General features: G+C 35.0%; 1 protein-coding gene across 1 annotated transcript in view; it reads right to left on the bottom strand.

The window, feature by feature from the left end:
• The window catches only part of LOC149793256 (uncharacterized), a 240,775-nt gene that overhangs the window by 173,381 nt on the left and 44,194 nt on the right, over nucleotides 1-23,200 (bottom strand). The window contains exon 4 of the mRNA XM_089967229.1: nucleotides 20,917-21,183. Within this exon, the coding sequence (XP_089823355.1) occupies nucleotides 20,917-21,183 (267 nt within the window). The remainder of the gene's footprint in view (nucleotides 1-20,916; nucleotides 21,184-23,200) is intronic.

Consider the following 23,200-nt stretch of genomic DNA (forward strand, 5'->3'; position numbering starts at 1 on the left):
AATGTTTATAACAACCATAACTCAAACAACTAGCAGATTTTCTGTACATCCAAATAGATGATACCGATTCAAGGAAGAAATTAATAGTCGGTTGTGGGGGAGGATACAAGTGCCATATATACTCACATAGAAGTCAGATCCAACTGCGCATTATGCACTAGTAGATCTGTGTGTATGCCGACTGTTTGGAATCTAACAGCTGAATAAACACAGACCATTACGTGCCAGTGCATTATGTAACTGCAGATACATGGTTTGTTTGGGCTGCATCTGGATCTATCTTGCATGCAAATATATTTAAAATAGCAGTATTAACAAAAAACGGCAGTGCAAGTAATGAGACCAATGCTCCAAATAACTGTATTGTGTAGAACATGGTATCATGTATAACAGTGATGTTGAAATGACAGTAGTAGTAGTAGTAGTACTGGGGGGTGGGGGGGTTGTTTCCACTAGGAAAAAATGCAAGAATATAGGTAATGCTGTAACAGTACAGCTCACATGCAGCCATGCAAACCATATCCTGCCAACAGAAGTCAAAATGCACATTCATGTCCCATTTGAATGCTTTATTAGTAATAATTTTTTTTAAAAGAACGCACTTCACCAATTTCAAATCCAGATTGAATTTTCAAGCCTGCGTCTATAAACTGTAGAAAGCTGCAAGATGGCTATCTACAGAGTAATATAAGTTGCATTTACAGCCTAAATTTATGTGAATATTACATATAATTTATTTAACTTATTATTCCAACAGAATAAATGGGTTAATCAGATTGATACCTTTCACTTTGTTAATGCAAACTTTTTGATTCATTAACATGCATTAGCTTGAATGCCCTAAACATGCTAGACTTTTGGCCAGTGACTACTGAAACAAATCAGAGAATTTCTTCCAAAGTTTGTGGTCCCTTCTGACAGTGGTTTTGTTTGTTTAGGACTGCCATGCAGGTGGAAAATTTAGAAACTGTTTCAGAAGATAAAAAGGCAAGAACACAGTAGAGGAAAATTATGAGACTTTATTTGCATTTTGAGTCCTGTAGGTATCACTTGTTAACAGAAACTGATGATTGCATTAAACGTCAGACTACATTATCTTCCTCTTCAATAGAGGAACAAAGTGTATGTGGTCGGTGTCACAAAACATACTGTAATTAGGACTCAGATAAATCAATGTTGCGCCAAGGATCACAAGAGCAAGAGACATTTTAAATGGACAAAGGAAAACAGTAGATAATACTTAATGCACTTTGTTGACTACATTGTGCTATTATCTTTTCCTTTGACACAGCACGTGCTCAGGTAATGTTTGAAAATATTGAAATATCTGAATAACTATCTCACTTTAAATGAGCTACACTATGGAATTTTCCATTCCAAATCATGCTTTGAGTTAACGTCGGTGTTTATTCATTATCCACCAGCATTTATAATAATTACTTTTACTATCTGAATTACCTTTTCATCTCAAATTAACAATTCATTCATTGTGTAATTGGATAAATGCTGACCCTTTTGTTATTAATTCAACCACAAAATAAATTTTCATTGCCATAGTTGTGTCTTTAACATCGAAAATTTGTTACTCATATGACCATCAAAGACTTCATGCTGGAACTCGGCAAACTACCACAAATTATGAATGTTCAATATTTTGATGGATATTAACTGATATTTTAGTAATTATCGCCTTCAGCAACTTTATCCATTGTTAGTACCAACCATATATAAAAAACGTAATAGGCATCTCCCCTGCAATGACAAAGCGTTCTCATGAGGTGAGCGGGTATCACAGATTGGCCAGACATACGCCAAAAGCTTTGCAGAAACTCCACAATCTTGCATTCAAGGTGCAACACTGTAAATCATGCATAAACGAATTGTACTTAATTTTCCAATTCTGACTCTTAAAACAAGTGCAATAGAAAACTCTCATTTGAATGTGGTCTCACCAGAATGACTCCCATAACAGCGTTATAAGGAGGAAGTGTTGTACACGCATTGGCATTTAGGTGGAATTTCCAGACTGGCTTTTAGACATGTTTTTGTTGCAAATGCCTTCAAGGAGTCAGTACTGCAGGATAAAAGTCAGTACCTCAGGATTGAGTATGATAAATCTACTTATTATGCATTAGATGCTTTAGTCATTCTTTATCCAAAAAACAAAGGTAAGTTAAGATAACTCAAACAATGCAATTCAATGAACTGTCTATCTGATCCCCAAATGTATGTGCTCAATATTACAAAGAAATCTAACTGCTGCTCTTAAGTTACATTGAGGTTTGTTATCATCACATTAATTAGCCTCATTTATTTGTTGCAAAGTTCAACTTCTTTCAGACGAAAGCAATTTATATATATATTCAATCACTGGTAAGATGCTAACGAGGCACTAACATATTCCTTCTCATCTGGTTAAAACGTTCAGAAATAATTGGTAGTTACAATGTTTCGGATAAAAGTCTGATCTGATGATGATGTAACAAGTTCATTTTTTCCTGTTTCTGTACCTACTTTTTCTGACTTGTACCTAATACTTTGAACATACTGTTAACAATGTGTACTAATGTCTGTGAATTTTGTTGCTGCTACAAAAACAGTAAGTTGAAAAACCAAATTTAGGGAATACAATTTGTTTACGAGGTATATTATGTCACTGAGGTATCAATGTACGATTTGTTTTGTACAGAAGCCAAGAAAAATGATACCATCCAAAATAAGTTCCAGTAGAACAAAATTCCATCCATTTTACTTTTCCGATTCTTAACTGTGTAAATTAAGTTAGCGTCAATATAAATAAGTTGCCAATTGTTAAAGAGGGTTTTTAAAGGTGGGAAGTTTTTCTAATTGAAATTTTACACTTGGTTATAAATTATCACTGCATCCAATTTGATGACTATTCATTTTACATTTCTACAGACAAAGTACTGAAAACATATCTTATAACACAGAATCATTACCCAATGAAAGCAACGGTATAGCTGTTGTGATACAATTAATAAATTACGTTGTTCATTTCTACATCCTGCCCTCGGTATTTATCTCGTACAGCCTTGTTTTTATTTATCCAGCCATTTATCAGATAATCACTTCATTAACATGTATGGGAACAATTAATGTCATCATTTACAAATTATATACATTTACATTTATATGATATATCTTGGTGCATCAATTTATGATGGGTAAATAAAATGTCAGATCTTTTTTATATAATCTGATTTCTGATTTACTGTGTCTTTCTAAGTCTCAAAAATTCACATAGTACTGATAGTGAATTATGTACTATTATTTTCATTTATCCTCTAAAATGGTTTATCCCCTCAGATTTGGAATGAGGGAAATTACTTCCCTTGCACTTGGGATCCTATGTGCAACATTGGCGTCATCACTGGTATGTATTGCAAACTATCCACACAGCTGTTCCAAATTGATTATGAAAGGAATACATAACCACTGATACAAAAATGGAGATGTCTGTACTCCACCAGACATCATATAGGTGGACGTTTCCCAAAGGATAAGACAATAATGTATCTAGTTTATAGCTTGATGTCATACGACATCATTTAATGTTAGCATATGTTAACAGTGCCTATCAGAACAGTTACAATTCTTGTAGACAAGCATAAAGAGATAAAGATAGGATGAATGAGAAAATCAGACACAGGTCTGGGGTTTATGGGCCACCAAGTCCCCATGTCAGGATTTTGAAATTATACTCGTGTGGCGAAATAGCCATCCAAATATCAACTTAACAATTCTAAGTCCAATATCCAACTTTTTCAGAGACTTATTTGTCATTCCCAGCTATCATTTCCACAATCTTATCACAATCCACTATCGCCACTATATAGGTTGTCATTTTTGCAAACACTGTTCTGACATTAAATATAAGCAACAGTGAATTCTTTTGGATAAACATGTGCTTAGAGGTGGTTTTGTTGGTTTAATGCCATTTTTTAACGCACGACAGGCTATATATGGCAGCCAGTAGATTTGGTGGAGGAAGAACATGGACAGAACTATTGACCACAGGAAGCTACTGGCAAGATTTCTCATATATTCACATTAGTTGAGCTAAAACTTGAACTCTCACATACAGAGGTGATATGCATGAATGATTATTAAAAGCGAGTGCCTCAGACAATTGTCATCCAGCTAGGACGCCACTTTAAAACGCAAACAGATATTATTATGTATGTGTGTTTTAGCAGACCAAAACACAATTTAGTTTTTAGTGCAAACTCAGTAAAGATGGTTTTAATAATAAGCATAGTGTACTTTTCACAGTACTACTTCTGTCTTATGTACCAATCCCTGCCTTCCAGTTATCAAATCTGTACCAATCTCATAAGTTATCTATTCAGCATGGAAGAAAGCAGAATATATAGTTATATTAGTAGTAGTAGTAGTAGTACTGGGGGGTGGGGCGTTGTTTCCACTAGGAAAAAATGCAAGAATATAGGTAATGCTGTTCATTCCTCTGTAAAGCATCCTGCAGTCATGGAGGAATGCATACTGTCATAAAATATCCCCCAGAAGTCAGTTGAATGGAACTTAGGAATATTTCATGTGATGTACGAAGAAACATAACTGTGATGCGATGAATAGCATATATTAGTAATAAAGTATAGTAATAAATGCATGATTCGATTTCTCCCTAATGTTGATCTTGTAATATAGAATTAAAAAACGTATATACAATTATTACAATGAAATATAAGTAAATAACAAATACTGTGGATTAAAGAATGTCCTCAAGTATGGATTTATAAATATTCTGCCATGGATTAAAAATAAATATATACAAGTATTCTGATGAACGATGAAAGTACAATGTTCGCTTATTGTGCACAATGACGAGAGATTTATAAACAAAACTAAATTCGTACTTTGGGGCCCCGAGTGGCCGAGTGGTCTAAAGCGCTCTCCGTTACCGATCACTGCCATCTCACCTCTGTCTCCGTGGGTTCGAGTCTCGGATTCATCCAATGTGGGTATGTGAGAAAGCTTGCCAGTAGCTTCTCGAGGGTCGGTGGTTCTTTCCGGGGATTTCCCGGGTTCATCCTCCACCATTAATTCTGGCCGCCATGTATAGCCTATCAAGTGCTGAAAAATGGCGTTAAACCCTACAACAACAACAACAACTACAACAACAAAAAATTCGTACTTACCTTGTCCGTTAGATCGAAGAAATAACAGACGTTTTCGGAAGAAATGAACTTTATTTTGACAGCTAGCTAGTTTTACTTTCTGAAGCAAACAAGAAAGCTTGCGCAAGCTAGTTTAAATATCTGAAGGAAACAATAAAGCTTGTGCAAGCTTGCGGTTATATCCAGCTATCTTGCCTAAGCCTGCACTTGCTTGTACAAGCTTGCACAAGCATCCATGTTAGCTTATAAACATCAAACTAACTTATCGTAAGCTTACCGCAACCTTGCCACAAGCTTTCAGCAAGGATGCATTTTGGTTTGGGTTTTGAACACAAACTTGTCGGTGCCAACGGATTCTGGACGTAAGGAGCGGGTGGCCGCTGGTCGGAGGGGCCGTTCAAAAGGGGGACTACTGTACTAGATGAATCCAATCCACTGAGCGTTTGGATTGTCTCAACAAATATAGTTATGGCAAGCACCCAAATGATCCATACTGCAACCTCTTAAAAGTCTGGTTAGAGCTCGATAAATTTAACTCACGATCAGTTCAGTTATGACTCAATTATGAAATTGTTTCAGGCGTCATGTGAAAAATTCCTGGGGTTTTCCTGACTTTCATCAATATTTGCGAAATTCAAGGACTTTTCACGGTTGGGAAAAAATTATAATTTCTCTCGACTTTTTCCTGATTTCCCGGTAGCGTGGGAACCCTGTGTTACTTGCAATGAAATCATGTCATCAATATTTATCTATCGGAACAATTCAAAAATTGAGGTTCGACGCAGACTACCGTGTCAATAAATGTTGCATTTTGTATAAAAAGGAATCTTGTTTGGCAGTGTATCAACAGCTAGTCTGGTTCCCTGTTTCATAGAATCCTTGTTTTGCAAAATACTAAACACACCACTCTGGGAACCAGACTAATCAACAAAACAAAAAGTCATGATGTAATAAATGAATGGTTTTGCGTAGAGTGTTGGTTGTTAAAACCAGTTGGAATCATGTTATCAATCTTTTAGATGTTGGATATTTTGAAAATAAATTTAATTTATACAGAATAACTAATAACTTCATCGGAAATAGCACTTTATTGACGTGATTATAAAACAAGGATTCAGTTACAAACAGCCCAGTTCCCCCTCCCACAGGCCATGGTTCTCTGGATGTCTAGCGGATGTTTTGGAGGTCCCTCGGTAACTCGTGCCCTCGCTTATAGTGCGGTCTCTTTTTGGAATCCGATATGTGTGAGTTGCCAAGGGAGAAGTGTAGTTTCATTGGTATTCATTAATTTAAGAAATGAAAATTAGTGTCCTATGGAAACGAACAATTTCTGAATAAAATGTTTAACCATAACTCATATAACTAGCAGATCTTCTGTACATCCAAATAGCTGATACTGATGCAAGAAGAAATTAATAGTCGACTGACGGTGAGGACACAAGTGCCATATATACTCACATATAAGTCAGATTCAACTGCGCATTATGCACCAGTAGATCTGTATGTATGCCGACTGTTTGGAATCTAATTGCTGAATAAACACAGACCCTTATGTGTTATGTGCCAGCGCATTATATAACTACAGATCATGGTCTGTTTGGGTTGCAGCAGGATCTATCTAGCATGCAAATATGCTTCAAATAATAGTACTTAAAAAAATCTGCATTACAAGTAATGAGACCAATGCTCCAAATAACTGTATTCTGTAGAACATGGTATCATGTATAAAAGTGGTGTCAAAATAACTGCTCAGAGGTATATAACAAAAGTTTTACTGAGACTCAAAACAGTGTCGACGTGGACTATGAAGTTCATAGATAATAACCAATGCTTTGCTTATTGTATAAATTCAAATTTATAATTACCTGCTTGCGATGTGTTATCACCACTAGCTGCATCTGTCCCTGGCTTCTTGGTCACTGACACTGTAGAGGAGGAACGTGTAGTAGTAGTAGTAGTAGTGGGGGGTGGGGTGGTTGTTGCCACTAGGAAAAAAACATGCAAGAGTATAGGTAATGCTATAACAGTACAGCTCACATGCAGCCATGCAAATCATAACCTGCGAACATAAGTCAAAATGCATATTCATACCCCATTTCAATGCTTTATTTGCAATAATATTTCAAAAAAAGCACTTCACCAATTTCAAACACAACTTGAATTTTCAAGCCTGCATCTATAAACTGCAGAAAGCTGCTTGACGGCAATCTAAAAAGTAATAAAATTTTGTTGCATTTACAGCCTAAATTTATAATGTGAACATTACATATCATTTAATTAAACTGCTTATTCCAACAAAATAACTGGGTTAATCAGATTGATAACATTCACTTTGTTAATGGAAACTTTGTGCTTCATTAACATGCATTAGTTTGAATGCCCTAAACATGCTAGACTTTGGGCCAGTGACTATTGAAACAAATCAGAAAATTTCTTCCAATGTTTGTGGTCCCTTCTGACAGTGGTTTTGTTTGTTTAGGACTGCCATGCATGTGGCAAATTTAGAAGCTGTTTCACAGCATAAAATGTCAAGAACACTGCATGGGAAAATTATGAGACCTTATTTACATTTTGAGTCCTGTAGCAATTATTCATCAACAGAAACTGATGACCATATTAACCGTTAGACAACATTATCTTCCTCCTCTGTAGAAGAACAATGTGTATGTGGTTGGTGTCCACAAAAATATTATAATTAGGACTAAGAAGCAATAAGTGTTGCTCTTGTGTCCACTGTCTTGTGAACCTAAGGGGGACACCTATTTTAAATGAACAAAGGGAAATAGTAGATAGCACTTAGTGCACTTTGTAGACTACACTGTAGGACACTTACATTTTGTAATAAATGTTTTAGCAAGTGTTCAAGTAATGTCTGAAAAAATGACATATCTGAATAACTAGCTCACCTGAAATGAGCTATATTAAGGAATTTTCCGTTCCAAATCATTCTCTCATTTAACCTCAGGATTTATTCATTATCCACCAGCATTTATAATAACAATTGTCATTATTGTCTGAATTGCCTTTCTTTTCAAATTAATAATTTATTTATTCATTAAATGACAGATTGTATATTTGCATCAATGCTGATCCTTTTGTTATTAATTCAACCTCAAATAAAATTGTTATCACCACAGTTGCACCTTCAACATCGAAAATATATTATACATGTGACTATCAAAGACTTCATGCTGCAACTCAGGAAACAACCACAAACCATGAATGTTCAATATTTTAATGGATATTAACTGCAAGTTTAGTAAGTCTCACCTTCAGTAACTTTAGCCATTGCTAGTACCAACAAACATGTGCTCATGAGGTGAGCAGGTATCAAGATTTGGTAGACATACGCCAAAAGCGTTGTTCAAAATCCACAATCTTGCATTCACTGTGCAACACTAAGAAACATGCATAAAACCAATAGGGGTCAAATGAGTTTAAAGGTATTGGAAGTGTCATTAGTTTTCGTCACTATGCTGGCATGCTTCACAAAGTAAAACTTAGTTAACCAAGAGTTATGAAGTTTTTGTTGGGCTTTGCTGATAGATAATTGTTTCCTAAATCAGCTTCAAAAATGATTTACACTTGAACCCTATTCCGACAACGGAAATGACAATGCATTCCATTCTATATATGCAGTAAAATCCGACTTCAAAGAAACGTTGCCGCAGTTCACAAACTTGTCAGAAATATAATTCATATGGCCTAAACATTCTCATTCAAGGCAATAATATGTAACAACGTTTGTTCTGCACACACATCTAGTATCTTACTTGATTGACCTATAATGAGTTATTCCACTTCCTGATCCTACCTATGCAAATCAGCACAGTTGGCTCACCCATTGCAGCCTTCAAACACATCTCGCTAGCTATTGTGAGTCAATTAAGACTAAGTAATATGCGAAATGGTGTTTATACCTGACCTCTAACTGCTCCTAATTCAACTGCCCAAGGGATAGTTTTACATCCGCTCCAATCATGACTGTTTACCGTTTATTTTAAGATCACTGAACATTTTATTTTATTTTCTAGAAACACAATGGTGTCAGGGGCTTAGGGAGTACAAAATAGTATTTTCAGCATGACATGCCATGCTCCAATCTGATTAAAATCAGATAACAATTTCACATAGGACAGTTACTGTGGTGATCTGATTTGAACCATGTTATAGCAAGTATGTCAACAACTTGAAAATACATTTATACATTTCATCATTGCTATCAATGTCTCCTCAGTTTGATCTGATGATTTTTGTAACAAGTTCATTTTTTCCTGACACTGTACCTACTTTTTCAGGTTTGTACCAAATACTTTGAATATACTGTTGTTCATGTGTACCAATTTCTGTGAATTTTGTTGCTGCTACAAACGATGACTTTAAAGACCAAATGTTGATGTAAGGAATACCATTTTTTATGAGGTATATCATGTCATTGAGGAACCAGTGTACGATTTTGTTGGTACAAGAGCCCACAAATATGATACCATCTAAAATAAGTTCCAGTAGAAAAAAATTAATACCATTTTTGCTTTTCAGATTCTTAACTGTGTAAATTAATATTGCTTCTATATAAATATATTTTACTAGCTGATAAAGAGTTTTTAATGTTGGAACGTTTTCTAATTGAAATTCCTTCATTGGTTACAAATTATCACTGCAGCCAATTTGATGCCTATTCAATTTACATTTCTAAAGACAAATACTGAACACAGATTTTATAAAACAACATTATTAGCCTATGAGTGCAACGGTATAGTTGTTATGGTACAATTAATAAATTATTCTGTTCTTTTCTATATCGTGCCTTCAGTATTTAACTTGTACAGTCTAGTTTTGTTTATCCATCCATTTATCAGATAATCATTTGATTGGCATATAAGGGAAACACTTATATCATCATTTGCAAATTTGCATATACATTTACGTTTATCCAATACATCTTGGTAGCAACGATTTATGATGGGTAAACAAGATTAGATCTATCTTATTTTTATAATCCGAATTTTGATTTACTGTGCCTTTCTAATTTTCAGAAATTCACATAGCACTATTAGTGCATTATACACTTTTATTTTTGTTTGTCACTCTAAAATGGCATGTCCCCTTCAGGTTTGGAATGAGGGAAACAGTGTCACTTGCACTTGGGATTTTATGTGCAACGCTGTGAATATCACTGGTATGTATTGCAAACTATCCATAAAGCCGTTTCAAATTAAGAAATTAATATTGATCCACAGCTAAAAAAAATGGTGGATATTTCTGCTGACATGTCAGATCTTCAACAATACACATACAATGGAGAATCTAAATACTGATTTTTCTTAAATGCACTTAAAAACAATGCAAAGCTTCTAAAAGATCAAGACAAAAGGAGGTAAAATTCCAGTTCCAGTCTCGAAACATCTGTTACAGATACACAAGATTATTTTTTCTTGACCACCAGTGGAAACTGGCGTCTCATTCTGCTCTAACCAATACAGCAGAATAATCCCTGCATTTACCATTCATTCAAAGCTTTGAATAAGGTAGTCAGATGACAAATGGATTACCTAAACCACACTTTATACTGTATCTGTCTGAAGACAAGCCCATGCTTGGTTCCATGACCCGCACAACTTCCTACAAATGTCTGCCAAATAATCATGAGGATATCTTTAATAATAAGCCAACCACTATTTTTACATTAATTTTTGGGGCTCATCCATTGTCTTTTATGGGAGAAATACTAGGATGAACCTAGGACTCAGGTGTTGCCAAGCCATTGTGCTTACAACTTCATCATACAAAGGCTGTATTTGTGCCAATAAATGATCTTTTTATATGTAATGATAACTAAAATCATACCATAATTATAGACATCAAGCCTATTTCTGATGTCTTGGCCCCAGTTTTAACAACAATTCATAAAGTTTAAGTCTTGCCCAAGACCTCTGATTACTGAAGTCATTGTAAGTTAAGCATTTTCATGGGGTATCAATTTTGTATTTGCAACAATCCATAAATTTAAGACCTAAAATTAATTTTTCTGTTGAAACAAAATTTAACCCACGGTCTATGAATTTAGGAACTGATCAAAATGTTATTGTTTAATAAAATGTGCAGCATATGACAGCAAACCCAAGTTTGCATGAAGTCAGAATTATATTTCATGCATAACTTACATTCAAATCCAGCTGAAAATATCCAGGCCTTATCTGTGACAAATGTTAGGATGAAAACATGCTGTGATTATTACCAAAAAGAGCAAATTAACAACTATAATGACTACTACACCCAAATGTCTCCATAGTTACAGTTTTCTCAACATAAAATCAATACCTGAACCAGCCTTGAAGCAGACTACTCCCAAAAATCTTTACCATAAACTTGCAATATGAAAATTACACAAGAATAATAGGAAGAAAATGGATCAGCATCCTACTTTTTGCTATTTCCATAGGGAACTATTTCCTATAGTATAGAGGAGTTAGCAAGCTGAAGACAACTATACTATACTCCACCATACAACATATAGGAGGTCAGTTCCCAAAAGATAAGACAATAATGTATTTAGTTAATCACCTGATTCATATGACATCATATATTGTCAGCATTAGTCAACAATGCATATCAGAACAAATATAATTCCTGTAGTCAAGCATACAGACATGAAAGACAGATAGAATGAGAAAAACAGAAGTATGCTTTAGGTTTGGGGCCCATTGAGTCCCCATGTCAGGGTCTTGAAACTAGTGTGGAAAAATTCCCCATCCAAATTTCTGAAGTTCAATATCCAGCTTTTTTTCAGAGACTTATATGTCATTCCCACCTATCATTTCATAATATACAAGCATCAATGCATAAAATTCACAAAACTTTCCTTGGAATATTCACATTTGAAATGCACTAAGACAGTACTGAAGCACTAAGTCTTCTAAGCTGTCCCATCTAACTTGTTGTCTTCATCAGCTACTTTAGTCAAATATCATCCTGCTTCGAGAGTATTTTTGATATCAACTGTCGTAATCATTCCACAATTGTGGCACAATCCACTATAGTCACTATATAGTGTGTGACATTAAATATATGCAACAGTCAATTTGTCACGGAATGGTGTAAATGTTGTTAATTAAATACATGTACTCGGGTTTCGTTTCTTTTTCTCTGTACAACGATACCCGAGGGTGATTATAATATGGTCTATGTATTTCGAAATCGTCAGTACGATTCGTCCTGTGCCACACGTGCAAGGTGCCTTTGATAAAGAATAACGAAAATTCTAAAGGTATAAATACGTTACTACATGTAAAGGACCTTTACAATACTAATGGTTTTGTCAGCAAGCGGCCTGCTTAAAGGATTCGCACAACTCCAGCTGTAGGGGTAGGTAAAGTTTTGGGTTTTAAGTGATAACTAGTGTATTACCATATTTGCCTTTGCATGTTTGTTATAGTTTTCTTTACCTACCATAATGCGTGCATTTTTTATTCTTGTTGCGACGTAGTGCAGGACTTACATTGGTAATGTAAAGCTACATTTTTTAAAAGAATTGTTTACTATTGTCTTATCAAGCAGGGTTAGGTTACTATTGAACCTCTGTTTTGTAATTGCCATTATAATATAATCTTTTTAACTTACCATGTATAACGTCCTTACGTTATGTCTGTATCAAGTTTAGTACACTGTATCGGGTATATTTTCAGCTGAGTTTTGATGGTAGGAATATCCGGGGTGTCCGGTGTTGTCAGAGGGTAGAAACGTCCGTGTGTCCGGAGCGTTGAAGGTGCCGGAGCGTCTAATGTCTAGCGTCCGGAATGTCAAGAGTGACTAAGGTGACCCAGCTGTAGAGCCGTCAAAGGACCAGGGGGTCCGGAGCGTCTAATATTTCAAGTGTCCGGAGGGTCTAATGTTTCAAGTGATCATAGTATTCCGAGGGTCCGGAGTCTATATTGGTTGTGAAATTGATTCGGAGGAGCTGTGGAGCGGATATGGTGCACGGGTGACGGAGTGCATCTCCACACATGTATTTTTAGCTGTATGCTAATTTTGGGTTAGTAAGACCCAGTGTATTATTCAGGACTGGAAGGATAGATTGTATATCCGTTCTTGTTTAGTGACATAATTTCGCTACCTGAGCGAATCCATTTTTTTACTATGTGTAAACGCTTACATTGTTTACTATTTGAGTGAACTATATTCATCTTTCCATTATTGAATCATTTGTGAAATCATTTATCCTGTGTTTTAGGGTTACTGACCTAAATTTATTTGTACATTTTTTCCATCTTTGAAACTGCGCGTTTTTTTGTTAAATAGATCCAATATTTGGATTATAAATACGCACACATCTTCATCATCCACTACTCATATAAATCGCCACATTAAACCATATATCTGTGTCGTCAAAACGTGTTCTGTTGTTAATCCGAAATATCCCACCCGGTTATCTTGTTACACAATTCTTTTGGAGAATTCATGGAAATTATCCAGACATGTGCTTAGAATAGAATTTAGGGTTGGGGGTAAGATTTTTTTTTTGGGGGGGGGGGTTTAATGCCACTTTTCAGTTCATGATAGGCTGTACATGGCAGATGGTATATTTGGTGGAGGAAGAACATGGGAAGAACCATCGACCACTGGAAGCTACTAGCAAGCTTTCTCATATCCAGACTGGTTGAGCTAAAACGTCAACTCACAAAGATGGAGGTGAGATTTGTGAGTGATTATTAAAGGTGAGTGACTTAGTCCACTGTAATTCAGCCAGAACAGTTCTTGGAAATGAAAAACAGCTATTATCATGGTTTCAGCAAACCAAAACACTGGTTTTACTCATAAGGATTGTGTACTATTGACAGTACTATTTATGTACTATATACCTATCACTCCCCTCCTATTATCAGATCAAATTTGCACCAGTCTCAGAAGTTGTCTATTTAGCATGGAAAAGAGCAGAATTCTTTCATGTTTATCTATAGCATCCTGTACACGTGGAGAAATGCATACTATCATAAAATATATCCGAGAAGTCAGGTGAATGGAACTTAAAAATGTATCATGTTATGTATTAAAATCATTACTGTAGTTTGATGAATGGCATATATAAATAATACAGTATAGTAATAAATGAATAGATTAATCTAGTAATATAGATTGAGAGCAAGTATATACCAGCATTATGATAAAATATAAGAACACAATATTGTGAGGGAAAAGTGTACACAAGTATGGTTTTATACATATTCTGCAAATGAATAAATATGCATTTATAGTGTTCTAATAAAAGATGAATGTATATGAAAATCTAACTAAAGAGTAAAGTGTGGGAATAAATATGCTACTGAAAAGACAATGTGATTATTAAGGATCATAAAAATAGATTAAGTTAGGTGTACATGCAATACATGTGTAAAGATTTTTTGAGCCATCAGAATAGCTGGAGTTATGTATATCAATTTGCAATCATTAAAGACTTAGTGACAGCCTTCATGTCGTGTCGGTCTCTGACATTCATATTCGCGGCAAAATAAATTCAGTAATTTGATCTTATTCGGGTGTTTGGTACATGTAACAGTAACATGGAAAACAAAGCAATTACTAATTACCTTCTGTAATGAAAACTCTTAATTGCTCACTCAAGATGTCATCCACATCTCTAAGACTGATATGTAAAGTATCCTCAACCTGCCCTGGTTCGTGCCCTTGATGTGAATTTTAATGCTTGCATTATAATATTTTTTTAAAAAAAAATATTTAAAAACACCACAGAAATGATGCATTTTTAGCCATGATGTATTTTTAATTGTTTTCTCAAAGCTATTTCGATAAAATTATCATAATTTAAATAGATGCTTAATTTTTCAGATTTCGTTTTCCTGTTACAAGAAAGATTTTTTTCCCTTATATCAAATACAATGAAGAATTTCATCCTATTTCCATTGGATTTATAGTTTCCAATATGATAAAAGAAGTGCATGTTGTATTAAGTAACTTTTACAATATCTTTGCTGTCATAGAAATCTATCATAGGTTTCCTACTAATCAAAAGGTAAAGAAGACCAACACATGAACAGTGGCTTGGCTTGAATTGCTACCATTTACTCCAGGGCCACAGACATCAAGCAAATAAGGCATTAGTTAAAACAGTTTCATTGTGTTTGATTTGAATTGTAGTACATATTTAAGTCTCATTTCAACAAAACTTCTTAATCAGTATCTACTGTCACAGTGAATGAATTCTCGTGACCCAGTTGATTACAACAGAATCTCAAGACAAGCATGTAAAGTAACGAGAGACATTTACACAAATCAAGGACAGGAATGAAGTTAAGGTGTTCGACAATAACAAATAATGGATACTCCTCTAGATGGATCATCCTGTCACATCCAGTATTACACATTGTGTGCAGGCTTGTGGGTTTCCCATAATTTTTGTCCCATGTCACCCAAATTTTGACCCTGTGTGCCTCCTAGGCACACATTTTTGCCAGAAACAAAATAAAAAAATATGATTACAAAGTTTCATTAGTGGATGTCCACCTGTACTCTTATGGTACAATCAATATCCAAAGTCACAGAAGGTGATACAACTAAGACGACAACAAATATATACTTTAAAATAATGTATCTGGCAATAAAAACATTCCATGTTCGTGATAGTTGGCAGAGTTGCAATGTAAAGTATTTGACAGCTGTTACCGTAACATATTTTTGATGTTAAAGTCACCATTACTGCTAGGAATATGAAATTTATTTTGCAGTTGACAAAAGTAACTAATTTATAAAAATGAAATTCACAATTTGTTATGTAAAAAATGATTTCTTAGATTTTAAAGAAAAATAATTCAGAAAATTGGTATTTATTATAATAAATGCTGGGTAGATAATGAGCATACACTCGAATTAAATGAGAAAGCAATATCCGGAATGGAAACTTCCATGGTGCAGCTCATTGCAGGTTAATCAAATAATTTTGTCATGATTTACTTGAGCACATAATAAAACTTTTATTACAATAATGTAAGTGCTTGAAGAATGTATGATAGAACAGTGCAGACCACAAAGTTTGGGTGGCAAAACTGTTGAAGCAACCAAGATTATCCCATTTTTATGGCACTATATATGTACAGTGTTACCCTGCTATAAAATAGTAATTGAGAGCCATAGAACCCTTGTTATAGACCAAACCGTGTTATAAGCAACAAAGTCAGTTAGCTGAAGAAAATGATGCATGTAACCCCAAAAATGGGGGTGGGTGTGTATTTAATAAATGCAGGTGCAAAAAGATGTGCTTCATTTGCACAGTAATCTTAATTTGATGCATATTAAATGAGAAATACACCTGTGGTAAAAAAAGAGAAGGTATATATAATATTTTACTTTATTCAGAGACCCACGCATCGGTACATGTACATGCATAATGTTTATATGGACATGTCTAACGTATAACATCAACAGAGTATCAACATTGTGTACTCACCCGCGAATCTCATCACATACATTGAATCTACAAGATAGTCCATCAAAAATATGCACACACAGAGATTTAACATATAATCAATAATTTTGTCACAGGTCATACAGGTCTGAATTCAGTGGAAAAATAATACCACAATCATATAAGGAATGATGAACACATTTAGTTTTCAGCACGTCCCAAGTCGGTAAAAGTTAGTTTGCATTTTAAGCCGTCATTGGTAGCATTCGTAAGCATAAACTTTTTCCTGCAAAACTTTCACGGCATAGTAAACGTGTTCCAGTCACATTTGAAAAATGAAACAATCCATCAGACACTATTGCTTTTATTTCAGTTTGGTACTGACTTCCTTTAAAGAAGGGTTCTTTGTTTTTTATGAAGACTGTAGTCGGCTTTCTTTGATGAAGGGTGATGCGTTACTGAAGTCATTGCTAAAGGACAGCTTTGAAGAGTCAAATAAATGCTCATTTCTTATTGTGGCGGCAACATCAGATAATTGTATTGCGTGATTGAGACAATTATTTTTCCCTTTGCTTAGTATATTTTCATTACAATCTGTGCTTCAAAGGTAATGTTTTCTTTGAAATTTCAGCAAACTATTTTATCTGGGCACATTTGTAAAAAAGTAGTTGGCCGTCATTTGATTAATTGTAGTTACTGTGCCTCCCTGCCTATTGTATAGTGCAACAAGTACGATCTTGGTTTTGGTGTTTTTTTTTTTTTTTTACATTTGTGGTAGCTGAGTGATGCTGCCTTCCACGCATACATCAGAAATTTAAAAAAGGGGCAACAGTTGATAGAGACATAGGTGTTATGGTCTGATGACAGGGATTACTACAGAAAATGTGAGTGTTCTGAAGGATTTAATTCTGAGTGAAAAGAAAAGGAATTTTACTTATCACCCAAATATTAATGTCAGTCTATGTAAATATTTTAATTACTAGCGAGCGACTGAAAATCCAACGAAAGACAGATTATAAGATAATGCCTCATCCAGTTGATTTCCACTTCCAGAAATGTCAAAATAAAATGGATATCTCACAACATACAGTACTCATGCTTGATGTTAATATAAACGGAGTATGATATAACAATGTACTGTTAAGATGGTTTGTCAATATGGACAAAGAATTTGTTTACATAACAAATGATAAATCTCATTACGTTTTATATCAAGCATGTGGCATCCTTTCATGGGGACTATGGATTTCTCCACTCCAAAGCAATGGTTGTATATACAAGTTTAAACGGCCAACAATGTCGCCAGTAAAAAAAAGATTGTCAGATGGTATATTTTGCAGCCAATAAGGAAAATAAAATGCAGTTTGTGACATTGGAGAAGCCCTGTGCGATTGCTGAACAAACATTTTACATTATGTTTCATAATTTTAAGAAGAAATTTTTTTTTGTGTACGAGAAAAATAAACTGTATGATCATCTGGTATTATTCATACATGATCTCTTCGCCAAAAGGATAAACTTTTTACATTTTTTTCATACTTTTAAGAAAGATTTTTCTTCATGTACAAGAAAGCGACATGTATATGAAATTTCAGGAGCCACACCTCAACCGTGTTATATCCGAATTTGTGCTATAACAGAGCGTGGTATAGCGGGGTCACACTGTACTAACATTTTTATTTATCCACTTCTCTTGGGATCATATGTGCAACACTGCATATCCGAGCACATCAGCAGCAATCAGAAATAATATTCAACTGCAATTTGTATGTAAATAAGAAAAAGCAGCTAATCTCAGAATCATTGTTTGGAAGTAAGAAAAAAAAAACAACTCTCATCCCAAAACAATGTCATGAATACTGACATGATAGATAAGTATATATGCTATGATCAAACTCAATTAGAATTTCATTCAGTTTCAAAATATTAAAAAATTCCTAATACAAGCAAGGGAGGACTATCCTTTGATTGCCTTATAAGCAATCACAACATGAATACTTTAGGTTCAGAACAATTTTCTAATGCTTAAATAGAAAACTGTTTTTCCTCTATTTCAAGAAAACAATGTGGAATAACGTTTGGCTTTAAATGATGAAAAAATAATCTCTAACCTTATTTCCTGCGTCTAGAATAACCAGCATTGTCTTATGTAAGGTAAATAGTTTCAAACAAGATTGTATAGGCAGAGGTCTCGGAAAAGCTTAATCACACGTATTTGGACGCCAATTTTTTATCTCGGATGCAGAAAATCACTTTGGCGCGAGTCCTCTGTACGCATGTAATAGGTGAGGCAAAATTCAAAGATTTGCCAGTCCTGCTTCAGCCACCTGCTTTGTGTGAAAATGTGTTGATCGATTAACTGTGTTGATATTTACAATGACAGAATTTAGTGGCTAAAAGACCGTTTGATGTACATGTTGCCATTATAAGAGTACATCAAAAGAACATGATGCAATAGCTGGGCGGCATGTTCAAAGGATTGACTGGCAGCCAGGTGGGAAAACATTACTGATATTTAGTGATTGAATTCTGAGGCAGAAAGACCCTGAGATGTACATGTGGTCATTCATAAGTGGACATCAAATAAACAACTTCAGCTTTCAATGCTGTGTTCATTTCCGAGTGTAGCGGAATAAACAGTGCACATGACCTCAGAATCAAGACATCTTGAGACTTAGACAAAATGTCATTCACAAATTTGGATAAGTATTCTTGAATTAAACGGCAGACTTACGAACTTAGTGTCTGGAATAAGTCCTTAATTGGATTGACAAAATTCAGTCTCACTCTGATGGACAAACAAGAGCTATGTGTGTTATAAAGAAAGTAGAAACTGAACTCAACGGCAACCAATAGTTCTTCTCATTTTCATAGTTTTTTGGGAGGGCCAGGGGTCATTCTTCCTGGCAAAGTGGGCGACTAAGTTGCCTAAAAAGTTTAAACTTTGCCTTCTTCTCGTAGGAAAGTAAAAATGATTTCCCCTGTGACTTTTTAAGAGGTACATTGATTGACCATATTTTCTGAGATGTCCCCTCGCCTTAGCCCAGGTAGTTCTAGTGTTGTAGCGAAATGCATTCATCAAGACATCATGAGCTATAGGCCTAGTTTTTATATCAATTTCGTTGACGAACACACTCTTGCCCATTCACAAGCATGTGTTTTAATAACAGATTGACCATTAACTCTTTCCCAAATAAAGTGGCAACTATCACTGCCAAATTTCTGCACGTGCTCCTTTTGATGATAAAAACATACAAAGTTGTGTTTCAAAACTTTAGCAATAGTGTGTAAATAGCAATTTGTGTTTTAAGATCAGAATTGGTGATCAGGATATATATTAACTGCCTCTTGTACACTATTTCCTCATAAAATTAGTTTAAAACCCTAGTGAACCAGTAGCCTAACAGGAAATAATGGCAGCCATTGCTAAGTCTGGGATGTACCAGTTTATTAGATTGTCTGTTTTCGTAAATCATCAGGCAAATATATTCAGAAAAATATACAATTCACTGAAAACAAAGCCTAGGTATTATTTTATTACAGACTTAACTTTAAAATGCAAATTATGTAGGTCAGAAATATATGGTACGATGCTATGCTGTGGAATTTGCGAGGTGCGTTGTAACGTCTAAGTTGTTTTCTGACTTGACATGTATTTGTCAAAATATGGAAAAAAGCAGCAAAGCAGATACTATTTAACCATTGCCTAACATTATTACAAGCATGTAGACAAATAAATAAACCATAAATTTGCAAATCCTGTCAATGCACCGTTGTAATGAAGCTATATTAAAGTGAGTGATTACATTACAAAAACCTTTAATTCTAAAAATAGGTGTACTCAGGTCTGTGTTGATTCTGTAGGAAAGAAGTGTTTAGTTCATATACCAACTATAAAGGAGTCATTCTAATTTTATGCATTTTAGTATGTTATGAATAGTTACGGTAATGTTTTATCTGCAACGAAGAAATGAGGACAAACAGTATGATTTGCTCCGCGTCCACTTCTCCCCACTGAGCTCTCAAATCTCCCTGTTCTGTCCAGAAGGAGAAGTCACTTCTCCTGAAAATTCAAGTCTAGCTTGACCCCTGGAGGGGACTGCAACTTTTGCTGGTGTGACTCCTATTTTTACCAAAATGAGAGTCCTGGACACCTAATTTTAAAAACTTAGCAAGACCTCCGTATAAGTATAGGTTATTTTAAAGCTATTAAATAACACAAATGCATTCATCATTATTATTTCACAACCTGATCTAAAACAAAAAAAACAAAAACAAAAACACCAAAACACTTCGAAAATGATGTAGTCAAGTATGTCACTGCTTAACGCCATTTAGTCTTACCAACTATGATGTTAACACTTTTGTTCGCTGTGTAATTCTGTCCGCCCCATTCTGTATATGCCATGCATGTATAGATACCAGTATAGTTAGTGGTTAGGGATGTAAGATGGAGTTGGGACCCTGTTTGCTCTCTTCCGTCAGGCAGAGTCCAGATATATTTCGGAAGAGGGTTGCTGTCAGCATTACATGTCAACGTCAATTGTGCCAGACCTTCACTGTAGTTTGGTCGATCAGGGTCACTTGCAATAGAGCTCATTCTAGGTGCATCTGTTTAAATTGAAAATCAAAATTTAGTAATGTTCTTGGCAGTATGATAGGAATGATGAAATAAAACACGCGCATACAAAATGGTTATATCAAGCCCTTTTAGTGGACAAAATTTACAAATTATCCTTGACATATTTGTTTCCCATAAAACAGACATTAGCATATGAAATATGTCCTTGTGTCAAGTAGATGACATCTTCAATCAAAAAACTCAAATGCATAAAAATGTGCCACATGGCCACCCGATATAATTCTCAAGTTTAGGTATATAAAATATGTATGTCTTTTTGGAACAATGCAATGAGCAATTATTGCGAAAGCGTATTTCTAGGTCTAGTAAATCTGCCTGACCATGTTGGGAAATAAACTCTGACATTGCTCTCTTGCGAACAGTGACTTTATCAACTGTTCTTGAATCCGCCAGCAGCTTGCTCATAAATCCTTTATATATCAAAAGGAACTAAGACTCGAACTGTCTCTATTACACCCTAATAATGATAATAATATTAATAGCAATGTTAATGACTTCGTACAGCACTAAATCATCAGAAGCCCTAAGCTCTTTACAATATTAGTCACCAAATAAGAACCTATATATAGATAAGATTACAAAAACAAACACCATTAAATTACAAACAAAAGCATGTTAAAAATAATTAAGCAAAGGAAACATTGTTAAGTCTTTAGTCAATAATAGCTATAAGATTTTCAAGATGTTTGCTATGGTAACAATAATGAACACACCATTTTTATCTATAACCAACTATGAATCATAAGAAACATTTCAGTGAAAAGCTTAATTTGATATGACTATCCATTCCAGGAGTGTGTGTGTGTTTTTGTGAGTGTGTGTGTTTGTGTGTGTGTGTGTGTGTGTGTGTGTGTGTGTGTGTGTTTGATTTTTAATGCAGCTTTAACAATTTTTCAGTCATGCTGCATCGATGTCTGCAGTGTGGCTGTTTATAGTGGTGTCTAGCATCATGCCACAGACATGTAGCATTATGTCCCCCACAATCAAATTATCCTGACACCAGGCCGACCAGTCTTAACACTAATCTCTAAATCCTAAACACCAGGTGAGGTAGCTGCTAATACCATTTTTATAAGTCTTTGGTATGATTCAGCCGGGGTTCAAACCTGCAAACTCCCACACCAGAGGCAGACACTCTAACCACTTAGGCCACCGGAACCCATTTAGGAGGACTAGCCATAACAAGATTATCAAGATGGCCACTTTGGCAGCCATACTAGTTATGCAAGCATCACCATTATCATGTAGGAACAACTAAACCATGGGACAATTGTATTAAATTTCATAGCAATCCTCCGTAAGTTCGGATAAGTAATGATAACAAACCTGTGCTAACCGATGGACAGACAATGGACAACAAAAGACAGACAGTTATGTAGGTCATCTGGTCTATAACCAACAGAATTAAAACAAAAAATGCAAGGACTTGAAGAAAAGGTAAATTGCAACACAGAAAAGGATATGATTGAAGGAAATTAGGCCAAAAGACACATGATTAGTGACGCTCTGAATGCCCTGAGAAACATATTAAACATATGTTAACCATATGGAATAAATGGAAAAGAAGGATTTAATTCAAATTGATGAAATATAAAATATAATGCAATTAAAGGGCAAAGGTCTAGGGCAAACCAATGGTTCAAAATTAATGTTTATTCGCTATCTTGCCATCAATGATTCTGTTGCTGGATCACTAAAACCAAGCTGTCACTAATCCATTGGAGCAGTGAAAATTACCTTATCATAACTGTTAAGAATTGGTCATGTATTATCATTTCTTTTACAGGTTACTTGATGTTTATTTGTTAACTGAGACCTAGCAACATCCTGCACCTGATCTGGTACAATAAATGTTGGCTGCACAAATGGAAAAATGTTAACCAACCATCTAGTCATCAATTAGTTTTGATTAATGTCCAATCTTCCCTGATGTGGAGCTATAACCTAGTTTACATCCCCCTAAGCAATGATTTCAGTACTGATGAT

This window comes from Sinohyriopsis cumingii, chromosome 8 (assembly GCF_028554795.1).
Source record: "Sinohyriopsis cumingii isolate HCF-2022 chromosome 8, ASM2855479v2, whole genome shotgun sequence".
In the NCBI taxonomy this organism is placed as follows: domain Eukaryota; kingdom Metazoa; phylum Mollusca; class Bivalvia; order Unionida; family Unionidae; genus Sinohyriopsis; species Sinohyriopsis cumingii.